Source organism: Coregonus clupeaformis, unplaced genomic scaffold (assembly GCF_020615455.1).
Source record: "Coregonus clupeaformis isolate EN_2021a unplaced genomic scaffold, ASM2061545v1 scaf0873, whole genome shotgun sequence".
NCBI classification, from domain to species: Eukaryota; Metazoa; Chordata; class Actinopteri; order Salmoniformes; family Salmonidae; genus Coregonus; species Coregonus clupeaformis.
In genome coordinates this window covers 39,588-52,500 of record NW_025534327.1, presented here as the reverse complement: position 1 = coordinate 52,500, position 12,913 = coordinate 39,588, and the positions used below count along the sequence as shown (strand labels likewise).

At 54.3% G+C, this 12,913-nt stretch overlaps 1 protein-coding gene across 1 annotated transcript in view; it reads right to left on the bottom strand.

Annotated features, from left to right (window-relative positions):
* LOC121584341 (threonine--tRNA ligase 1, cytoplasmic) overlaps positions 1–12,913 on the bottom strand; it is a 69,715-nt gene that overhangs the window by 46,411 nt on the left and 10,391 nt on the right. The window contains exons 6-7 of the mRNA XM_045216960.1: positions 11,183–11,261; positions 2,403–2,549 (exon numbers count right to left, since the gene is read on the bottom strand). Of these exons, the coding sequence (XP_045072895.1) occupies positions 2,403–2,549; positions 11,183–11,261 (226 nt within the window). The remainder of the gene's footprint in view (positions 1–2,402; positions 2,550–11,182; positions 11,262–12,913) is intronic.

Sequence of the window (12,913 nt, the reverse complement as noted above, 5' to 3'; positions counted from 1 at the left end):
ACCCTAACCCTGCTATTCCTAACCCTAACCATGCTATTCCTAACCCTAACCATGCTATTCCTAACCCTAACCCTGCTATTCCTAACCCTAACCCTGCTATTCCTAACCCTGCTATTCCTAACCCTAACCCTGCTATTCCTAACCCTAACCCTGCTATTCCTAACCCTAACCCTGCTATTCCTAACCCTAACCCTGCTATTCCTAACCCTAACCCTGCTATTCCTAACCCTAACCATGCTATTCCTAACCCTAACCCTGCTATTCCTAACCCTGCTATTCCTAACCCTAACCCTAACCCTAACCCTAACCCTAACCCTGCTATTCCTAACCCTGCTATTCCTAACCCTAACCCTGCTATCCCTAACCCTGCTATTCCTAACCCTGCTATTCCTAACCCTGCTATCCCTAACCCTGCTATTCCTAACCCTGCTATTCCTAACCCTGCTATTCCTAACCCTGCTATTCCTAACCCTGCTATTCCTAACCCTGCTATTCCTAACCCTGCTATTCCTAACCTGCTATTCCTAACCCTGCTATTCCTAACCCTGCTATTCCTAACCCTGCTATTCCTAACCCTGCTATTCCTAACCCTGCTATTCAGAACCCTGCTATTCCTAACCCTAACCCTGCTATTCCTAACCCTAACCATGCTATTCCTAACCCTAACCCTGCTATTCCTAACCCTAACCCTGCTATTCCTAACCCTGCTATTCCTAACCCTAACCCTGCTATTCCTAACCCTAACCCTGCTATTCCTAACCCTAACCCTGCTATTCCTAACCCTAACCCTGCTATTCCTAACCCTAACCCTGCTATTCCTAACCCTAACCATGCTATTCCTAACCCTAACCCTGCTATTCCTAACCCTGCTATTCCTAACCCTAACCCTGCTATTCCTAACCCTAACCATGCTATTCCTAACCCTAACCATGCTATTCCTTACCCTAACCCTGCTATTCCTAACCCTAACCCTGCTATTCCTAACCCTGCTATTCCTAACCCTAACCCTGCTATTCCTAACCCTGCTATTCCTAACCCTAACCCTGCTATTCCTAACCCTGCTATTCCTAACCCTAACCCTGCTATTCCTAACCCTAACCCTGCTATTCCTAACCCTGCTATTCCTAACCCTAACCCTGCTATTCCTAACCCTGCTATTCCTAACCCTAACCCTGCTATTCCTAACCCTAACCCTGCTATTCCTAACCCTAACCCTGCTATTCCTAACCCTAACCCTGCTATTCCTAACCCTAACCCTGCTATTCCTAACCCTAACCCTGCTATTCCTAACCCTAACCCTGCTATTCCTAACCCTAACCCTGCTATTCCTAACCCTAACCATGCTATTCCTAACCCTAACCCTGCTATTCCTAACCCTAACCCTATTCCTGCAGTTCCTATTCCCAGCCCATATTTCCAGAAAGTTGTTTGTAAAAGCTGTATAAATATTGATTGATCGATCGATGGATGGGGCTGTAGTGGAGCGGGTTGAGAACGCTAAGTTCCTCGGTGTCCACATCACTAAGGACCTCCAAACACACCAACACAGTCGTGAAGAGGGCACGACAACGCCTCTTCCCCCTCAGGAGGCTGAAAAGATTTGGCATGGGTCCTCAGATCCTCAAAGTTATACAGCTGCACCACTGAGAGCATCCTGACTGGCTGCATCACCGCCTGGTATGGCAACTGCTTGGCCTCCAACCGTTAAGAACCTACAGAGGGTGGTGCGTACGGCCCAGTACATCACTGGGGTCGAGCTCCCTGCCATCCAGGACCTCTATACCAGGCGGTGTCAGTCACTTCACCTCTATACCAGGCGGTGTCAGAGTCACTTCACCTCTACCCATATGTACATACAGTATCTACCTCAATTACCTCGTACCCCTGCACATCGACTCGGTACTGGTACCCTGTGTATATAGCCAAGTTATCATACTGGTACCCTGTGTATATAGCCAAGTTATCATACTTGTACCCCGTGTATATAGCCAAGTTATCATACTGGTACCCCGTGTATATAGCCAAGTTATCATACTGGTACCCCGTGTATATAGCCAAGTTATCATACTGTTACCCCGTGTATATAGCCAAGTTATCATACTGGTACCCTGTGTATATAGCCAAGTTATCATACTGGTACCCTGTGTATATAGCCAAGTTATCATACTGGTACCCTGTGTATATAGCCAAGTTATCATACTGGTACCCCGTGTATATAGCCAAGTTACCATTCCTCATTGTGTATTTATTCCTTGTGTTATCTTTCTATTACTTTGATATTATTCTCTCTGCGTTGTTGGGAAGGGCCCGTCAGGAAGCATTTCACTGTTAGTCTACACCTGCTGTTTATGAAGCATTTGACAAATAACATTGGAGTGATTGTTTGAATAACAGTTCCTTACCCGTCCCAGTTTGCGGTGGTCCCTGTTCTTGGCCTCCTCCTGGAAGCGTTCCCACTCCTTGAGCATCTTGGGATCAGGGAAGGAGATACCGTAGATCCTCTGAAGAGTCTCCATGTCAGCCTTGCCCTCCCAATAGGTAGATGAGTTCTGGAGGAGGAGACAGAAGGTTAGACAGAAGCATTCTAGGACCGTTTAAAACACGATCCATGTCAGCCTTGTCCTCCCAGTATGTAGAGATTTTCCGTGCAAAATTTCAGAATTACAGTTTTTTTGACCGGTTTTAAGGAACTTAAAAGCTGTAAAAACGATCCAACATGTTTCTGATAGTATTTCAGTTCATCTTGGAAGAATATTTTATGTGGTTGAAAGTGAAATAGTAACCACATTTCCATCCACAGTTTTTATGCAAGTAGAGTCATTCCGTATAAATAAACACTAAATAATATCGACAGCTGTGATGGAACAGGAAGTTTCGGTACAATTTTATAAATGCAAACAGATTATTTGTTCGGTCGACATTGTGGGATCTTTTTGTGTCTGTAAAATTAATTATGGGAGAAATGGCGGACGAAATGTAATAAACTTGGGAGTCACACGATGATATGGTGTGTGGTACTCCCACTAGGACACGACTGGCGAAACCATGCCGTGTACTCCCACTAGGGGAAACCATGCCGTGTACTCCCACTAGGGGAAACCATGCCGTGTACTCCCACTAGGGGAAACCATGCCGTGTACTCCCACTAGGGGAAACCATGCCGTGTACTCCCACTAGGGGAAACCATGCCGTTACTCCCACTAGGGGAAACCATGCCGTGTACTCCCACTAGGGGAAACCATGCCGTGTACTCCCACTAGGGGAAACCATGCCGTGTACTCCCACTAGGACACGACTGGGGAAACCATGCCGTGTACTCCCACTAGGACACGACTGGGGAAACCATGCCGTGTACTCCCACTAGGACACGACTGGGGAAACCATGCCGTGTACTCCCACTAGACACGACTGGGGAAAACCATGCCGTGTACTCCCACTAGGACACGACTGGGAAACCATGCCGTGTACTCCCACTAGGACACGACTGGGGAAACCATGCCGTGTACTCCCACTAGGGCACGACTGGGGAAACCATGCCGTGTCCTCCCACTAGGGGAAACCATGCCGTGTCCTCCCACTAGGGCACGACTGGGGAAACCATGCCGTGTACTCCCACTAGGGGAAACCATGCCGTGTACTCCCACTAGGGGAAACCATGCCGTACTCCCACTAGGGGAAACCATGCCGTGTACTCCCACTAGGGGAAACCATGCCGTGTCCTCCCACTAGGGAAACCATGCCGTGTGCTCCCACTAGGGGAAACCATGCCGTACTCCCACTAGGGGAAACCATGCCGTGTACTCCCTCACGACACGACTGGGGAAACCATGCCGTGTCCTCCCACTAGGGGAAACCATGCCGTGTACTCCCACTACGACACGACTGGGGAAACCATGCCGTGTACTCCCACTAGGACACGACTGGGGAAACCATGCCGTGTTCTCCCACTGGGGGAAACCATGCCGTACTCCCACTAGGGGGAAACCATGCCGTAGTACTCCCACTAGGGGAAACCATGCCGTACTCCCACTTAGGGAAACCATGCCGTGTACTCCCACTAGGGGAAACCATGCCGTGTACTCCCACTAGGGGGAAACCATGCCGTGTACTCCCACTAGGGGGAAACCATGCCGTGTACTCCCCACTAGGGCACGACTGGGGAAACCATGCCGTGTACTCCCACTAGGGCACGACTGGGGAAACCATGCCGTGTACTCCCACTAGGGCACGACTGGGGAAACCATGCCGTGTCCTCCCACTAGGGGAAACCATGCCGTGTCCTCCCACTAGGGGAAACCATGCCGTGTACTCCCACTAGGGCACGACTGGGGAAACCATGCCGTGTACTCCCACTAGGGCACGACTGGGGAAACCATGCCGTGTACTCCCACTAGGGCACGACTGGGGAAACCATGCCGTGTCCTCCCACTAGGGGAAACCATGCCGTGTACTCCCACTAGGGGAAACCATGCCGTGTACTCCCACTAGGGGAAACCATGCCGTGTACTCCCACTAGGGGAAACCATGCCGTGTACTCCCACTAGGACACGACTGGGGAAACCATGCCGTGTACTCCCACTAGGGGAAACCATGCCGTGTACTCCCACTAGGGGAAACCATGCCGTGTACTCCCACTAGGGCACGACTGGGGAAACCATGCCGTGTACTCCCACTACGACACGACTGGGGAAACCATGCCGTGTACTCCCACTAGGGGAAACCATGCCGTGTACTCCCACTAGGGGAAACCATGCCGTGTCCTCCCACTAGGGAAACCATGCCGTGTGCTCCCACTAGGGGAAACCATGCCGTGTACTCCCACTAGGGCACGACTGGGGAAACCATGCCGTGTACTCCCACTAGGACACGACTGGGGAAACCATGCCGTGTACTCCCACTAGGACACGACTGGGGAAACCATGCCGTGTACTCCCACTACGACACGACTGGGGAAACCATGCCGTGTCCTCCCACTAGGGGAAACCATGCCGTGTACTCCCACTAGGACACGACTGGGGAAACCATGCCGTGTCCTCCCACTAGGGGAAACCATGCCATGTACTCCCACTAGGACACGACTGGGGAAACCATGCCGTGTACTCCCACTAGGGGAAACCATGCCGTGTCCTCCCACTAGGGGAAACCATGCCGTGTCCTCCCACTAGGGGAAACCATGCCGTGTACTCCCACTAGGGCACGACTGGGAAACCATGCCGTGTACTCCCCACTACGACACGCCACTGGGGGAAACCATGCCGTGTACTCCCACTAGGGGAAACCATGCCGTGTACTCCCACTAGGGGAAACCATGCTGTACTCCCACTAGGGGAAACCATGCCGTGTACTCCCACTAGGGGAAACCATGCCGTGTACTCCCACTAGGGCACGACTGGGGAAACCATGCCGTGTACTCCCACTAGGGCACGACTGGGGAAACCATGCCGTGTCCTCCCACTAGGGGAAACCATGCCGTGTACTCCCACTAGGGGAAACCATGCCGTGTACTCCCACTAGGGGAAACCATGCCGTGTACTCCCACTAGGGCACGACTGGGGAAACCATGCCGTGTACTCCCACTAGGGGAAACCATGCTGTGTACTCCCACTAGGGCACGACTGGGGAAACCATGCCGTGTACTCCCACTAGGGCACGACTGGGGAAACCATGCCGTGTACTCCCACTAGGGGAACCCATGCCGTGTCCTCCCACTAGGGGAAACCATGCCGTGTACTCCCACTAGGGGGAAACCATGCCGTGTCCTCCCACTAGGGGAAAACCATGCCGTGTACTCCCACTAGGGGAAACCATGCCGTGTACTCCCACTAGGGCACGACTGGGGAAACCATGCCGTGTACTCCCACTAGGGGAAACCATGCCGTGTACTCCCACTAGGGCACGACCGGGGAAACCATGCCGTGTACTCCCACTAGGGGACGACTGGGGAAACCATGCCGTGTACTCCCACTAGGGGAAACCATGCCGTGTACTCCCACTAGGGCACGACCGGGGAAACCATGCCGTGTACTCCCACTAGGGCACGACCGGGGAAACCATGCCGTGTACTCCCACTACGACATGACTGGGGAAACCATGCCGTGTACTCCCACTAAGGGGAAACCATGCCGTGTCCTCCCACTAGGGGAAACCATGCCGTGTACTCCCACTAGGGGAAACCATGCCGTGTACTCCCACTACGACACGACTGGGGAAACCATGCCGTGTACTCCCACTAGGGGAAACCATGCCGTGTCCTCCCACTAGGGGAAACCATGCCGTGTACTCCCACTAGGGGAAACCATGCCGTGTACTCCCACTAGGGCACGACTGGGGAAACCATGCCGTGTCCTCCCACTAGGGGAAACCATGCCGTGTACTCCCACTAGGGGAAACCATGCCGTGTACTCCCACTAGGGCACGACTGGGGAAACCATGCCGTGTACTCCCACTACGACACGACTGGGGAAACCATGCCGTGTACTCCCACTAGGACACGACTGGGGAAACCATGCCGTGTACTCCCACTAGGGCACGACTGGGGAAACCATGCCGTGTCCTCCCACTAGGGGAAACCATGCCGTGTCCTCCCACTAGGGCACGACCCGGGGAAACCATGCCGTGTCCTCCCACTAGGGGAAACCATGCCGTGTACTCCCACTAGGGGAAACCATGCCGTGTCCTCCCACTAGGGGAAACCATGCCGTGTCCTCCCACTAGGGGAAACCATGCCGTGTACTCCCACTAGGGGAAACCATGCCGTGTACTCCCACTAGGGGAAACCATGCCGTGTACTCCCACTAAGGGAAACCATGCCGTGTACTCCCACTAGGACACGACTGGGGAAACCATGCCGTGTACTCCCACTAGGACACGACTGGGGAAACCATGCCGTGTACTCCCACTAGGGGAAACCATGCCGTGTACTCCCACTAGGGGAAACCATGCCGTGTACTCCCACTAGGGGAAACCATGCCGTGTACTCCCACTAGGGGAAACCATGCCGTGTCCTCCCACTAGGGGAAACCATGCCGTGTCCTCCCACTAGGGGAAACCATGCCGTGTACTCCCACTAGGGGAAACCATGCCGTGTACTCCCACTACGACACGACTGGGGAAACCATGCCGTGTACTCCCACTACGACACGACTGGGGAAACCATGCCGTGTACTCCCACTAGGACACGACTGGGGAAACCATGCCGTGTACTCCCACTAGGGCACGACTGGGGAAACCATGCTGTGTACTCCCACTAGGGCACGACTGGGGAAACCATGCTGTGTACTCCCACTAGGGGAAACCATGCCGTGTACTCCCACTAGGGGAAACCATGCCGTGTACTCCCACTAGGGCACGACTGGGGAAACCATGCTGTGTACTCCCACTAGGGGAAACCATGCCGTGTACTCCCACTAGGGAAACCATGCCGTGTCCTCCCACTAGGGAAACCATGCCGTGTACTCCCACTAGGGCACGACTGGGGGAAACCATGCCGTGTACTCCCCACTACGACACGACTGGGGAAACCATGCCGTGTACTCCCACTAGGACACGACTGAGGGAAACCATGCCGTGTACTCCCACTAGGGCACGACTGGGGAAACCATGCCGTGTACTCCCACTAGGGCACGACTGGGGAAACCATGCTGTGTACTCCCACTAGGGGAAACCATGCCGTGTACTCCCACTAGGGCACGACTGGGGAAACCATGCCGTGTACTCCCCACTACGACACGACTGGGGGAAACCATGCCGTGTACTCCCACTAGGACACGACTGGGGAAACCATGCCGTGTCCTCCCACTAGGGCACGACTGGGGAAACCATGCCGTGTACTCCCACTAGGGGAAACCATGCCGTGTACTCCCACTAGGGGAAACCATGCCGTGTCCTCCCACTAGGGGAAACCATGCCGTGTACTCCCACTAGGGCACGACTGGGGAAACCATGCCGTGTCCTCCCACTAGGGCACGACTGGGGAAACCATGCCGTGTCCTCCCACTAGGGGAAACCATGCCGTGTACTCCCCACTAGGGCACGACTGGGGAAACCATGCCGTGTACTCCCACTAGGGGAAACCATGCCGTGTCCTCCCACTAGGGGAAACCATGCCGTGTCCTCCCACTAGGGCACGACTGGGGAAACCATGCCGTGTACTCCCACTAGGGGAAACCATGCCGTGTACTCCCACTAGGGGAAACCATGCCGTGTACTCCCACTAGGGGAAACCATGCCGTGTACTCCCACTAGGGGAAACCATGCCGTGTACTCCCACTAGGGCACGACTGGGGAAACCATGCCGTGTACTCCCACTAGGGCACGACTGGGGAAACCATGCCGTGTACTCCCACTAGGGGAAACCATGCTGTGTACTCCCACTAGGGGAACCCATGCCGTGTACTCCCACTAGGGGAAACCATGCTGTGTACTCCCACTAGGACACGACTGGGGAAACCATGCCGTGTACTCCCACTAGGACACGACTGGGGAAACCATGCCGTGTCCTCCCACTAGGGGAAACCATGCCGTGTACTCCCACTAGGACACGACTGGGGAAACCATGCCGTGTACTCCCATTAGGGGAAACCATGCCGTGTACTCCCACTAGGGCACGACTGGGGAAACCATGCCGTGTACTCCCACTAGGGCACGACTGGGGAAACCATGCCGTGTACTCCCACTAGGGGGAAACCATGCCGTGTTCTCCCACTAGGGGAAAACCATGCCGTGTACTCCCACTAGGGCACGACTGGGGAAACCATGCCGTGTACTCCCACTAGGGCACGACTGGGGAAACCATGCCGTGTACTCCCACTAGGGCACGACTGGGGAAACCATGCCGTGTACTCCCACTAGGGGAAACCATGCCGTGTTCTCCCACTAGGGGAAACCATGCCGTGTACTCCCACTAGGGGAAACCATGCCGTGTACTCCCACTAGGGGAAACCATGCCGTGTTCTCCCACTAGGGGAAACCATGCTGTGTACTCCCACTAGGGGAACCCATGCCGTGTACTCCCACTAGGGGAAACCATGCCGTGTACTCCCACTAGGGCACGACTGGGGAACCCATGCCGTGTACTCCCACTAGGGCACGACTGGGGAAACCATGCCGTGTACTCCCACTAGGGGAAACCATGCCGTGTCCTCCCACTAGGGGAAACCATGCCGTGTACTCCCACTAGGGCACGACTGGGGAAACCATGCCGTGTCACTCCCACTAGGGGAAACCATGCCGTGTTCTCCCACTAGGGGAAACCATGCCGTGTACTCCCACTAGGGGAAACCATGCCGTGTACTCCCACTAGGGGAAACCATGCCGTGTACTCCCACTAGGGGAAACCATGCCGTGTTCTCCCACTAGGGGAAACCATGCTGTGTACTCCCACTAGGGCACGACTGGGGAAACCATGCCGTGTACTCCCACTAGGGGAAACCATGCTGTGTACTCCCACTAGGGGAAACCATGCCGTGTACTCCCACTAGGGCACGACTGGGGAACCCATGCCGTGTACTCCCACTAGGGCACGACTGGGGAAACCATGCCGTGTACTCCCACTAGGGCACGACTGGGGAAACCATGCCGTGTACTCCCACTAGGGGAAACCATGCCGTGTCCTCCCACTAGGGGGAAACCATGCCGTGTACTCCCACTAGGGGAAACCATGCCGTGTACTCCCACTAGGGGAAACCATGCCGTGTACTCCCACTAGGGGAAACCATGCCGTGTGCTCCCACTAGGGCACGACTGGGGAAACCATGCCGTGTACTCCCACTAGGGCACGACTGGGGAAACCATGCCGTGTACTCCCACTAGGGCACGACTGGGGAAACCATGCCGTGTACTCCCACTAGGGCACGACTGGGGAAACCATGCCGTGTACTCCCACTAGGGGAAACCATGCCGTGTCCTCCCACTAGGGGAAACCATGCCGTGTCCCCCACTAGGGGGAAACCATGCCGTGTACTCCCACTAGGGCACGACTGGGGAAACCATGCCGTGTACTCCCACTAGGGGAAACCATGCCGTGTCCTCCCACTAGGGGAAACCATGCCGTGTACTCCCACTAGGGGAAACCATGCCGTGTCCTCCCACTAGGGGAAACCATGCCGTGTACTCCCACTAGGGGAAACCATGCCGTGTCCTCCCACTAGGGGAAACCATGCCGTGTACTCCCACTAGGGAAACCATGCCGTGTCCTCCCACTAGGGGAAACCATGCCGTGTCCTCCCACTAGGGGAAACCATGCCGTGTCCTCCCACTAGGGGAAACCATGCCGTGTCCTCCCACTAGGGGAAACCATGCCGTGTCCTCCCACTAGGGGAAACCATGCTGTGTACTCCCACTAGGGCACGACTGGGGAAACCATGCCGTGTACTCCCACTAGGGGAAACCATGCCGTGTACTCCCACTAGGGGAAACCATGCCGTGTACTCCCACTAGGGGGAAACCATGCCGTGTCCTCCCACTAGGGCACGACTGGGGAAACCATGCCGTGTACTCCCACTAGGGCACGACTGGGGAAACCATGCCGTGTACTCCCACTAGGGCACGACTGGGAAACCATGCCGTGTCCTCCCACTAGGGGAAACCATGCCGTGGTTCTCCCACTAGGGGAAAACCATGCCGTGTACTCCCACTAGGGGAAACCATGCCGTGTACTCCCACTAGGGGAAACCATGCCGTGTACTCCCACTAGGGGAAACCATGCCGTGTTCTCCCACTAGGGGAAACCATGCCGTGTACTCCCACTAGGGGAAACCATGCCGTGTTCTCCCACTAGGGGAAACCATGCCGTGTACTCCCACTAGGGGAAACCATGCCGTGTACTCCCACTACGACACGACTGGGGAAACCATGCCGTGTCCTCCCACTAGGACACGACTGGGGAAACCATGCCGTGTACTCCCACTAGGGGAAACCATGCCGTGTCCTCCCACTGGGGGAAACCATGCCGTGTACTCCCACTACGAGTCAACTCAAAGATTGAATCCTTGAATCCCGTATAATAAGGGATCTTGGTGTGTAAACGTGGTCAAGGACACCTTAGAGTGGTAGGACATTTTAAACTGTCTGACGACTTCAGAGAACCCTCAAGAGATTTAAAATAAAGATGTCATCCTTCAAAACAAACTAAATATAACTATGAAAACAAACCAAAGAGACACAAGCAGAAGTGAGGGTTTACCTTGTGGATCTTCAGGGTCTTGATCTTCCCAGTGTGTCTGACATGGGGTCCTCTGCATAGGTCAATCAGCGGCCCACACCTAGTCAGCACAGACAGGATAAATACACAGGGAAGCGGACCACACCTAGTCAGCACAGACAGGATAAATACACAGGGAACCGGACCACACCTAGTCAGCACAGACAGGATAAATACACAGGGAACCGGACCACACCTAGTCAGCACAGACAGGATAAATACACAGGGAAGCGGCCCACACCTAGTCAGCACAGACAGGATAAATACACAGGGAACCGGACCACACCTAGTCAGCACAGACAGGATAAATACACAGGGAACCGGACCACACCTAGTCAGCACAGACAGGATAAATACACAGGGAACCGGACCACACCTAGTCAGCACAGACAGGATAAATACACAGGGAACCGGCCCACACCTAGTCAGCACAGACAGGATAAATACACAGGGAACCGGCCCACACCTAGTCAGCACAGACAGGATAAATACACAGGGAACCGGACCACACCTAGTCAGCACAGACAGGATAAATACACAGGGAACCGGACCACACCTAGTCAGCACAGACAGGATAAATACACAGGGAACCGGACCACACCTAGTCAGCACAGACAGGATAAATACACAGGGAACCGGACCACACCTAGTCAGCACAGACAGGATAAATACACAGGGAACCGGCCCACACCTAGTCAGCACAGACAGGATAAATACACAGGGAACCGGACCACACCTAGTCAGCACAGACAGGATAAATACACAGGGAACCGGACCACACCTAGTCAGCACAGACAGGATAAATACACAGGAACCGGACCACACCTAGTCAGCACAGACAGGATAAATACACAGGGAACCGGACCACACCTAGTCAGCACAGACAGGATAAATACACAGGGAACCGGACCACACCTAGTCAGCACAGACAGGATAAATACACAGGGAACCGGACCACACCTAGTCAGCACAGACAGGATAAATACACAGGGAACCGGACCACACCTAGTCAGCACAGACAGGATAAATACACAGGGAACCGGACCACACCTAGTCAGCACAGACAGGATAAATACACAGGGAACCGGACCACACCTAGTCAGCACAGACAGGATAAATACACAGGGAACCGGACCACACCTAGTCAGCACAGACAGGATAAATACACAGGGAACCGGACCACACCTAGTCAGCACAGACAGGATAAATACACAGGGAACCGGCCCACACCTAGTCAGCACAGACAGGATAAATACACAGGGAACCGGCCCACACCTAGTCAGCACAGACAGGATAAATACACAGGGAACCGGACCACACCTAGTCAGCACAGACAGGATAAATACACAGGGAACCGGACCACACCTAGTCAGCACAGACAGGATAAATATACAGGGAACCGGACCACACCTAGTCAGCACAGACAGGATAAATACACAGGGAACCGGACCACACCTAGTCAGCACAGACAGGATAAATACACAGGGAACCGGACCACACCTAGTCAGCACAGACAGGATAAATACACAGGGAACCGGACCACACCTAGTCAGCACAGACAGGATAAATACACAGGGAACCGGACCACACCTAGTCAGCACAGACAGGATAAATACACAGGGAACCGGACCACACCTAGTCAGCACAGACAGGATAAATACACAGGGAACCGGACCACACCTAGTCAGCACAGACAGGATAAATACACAGGGA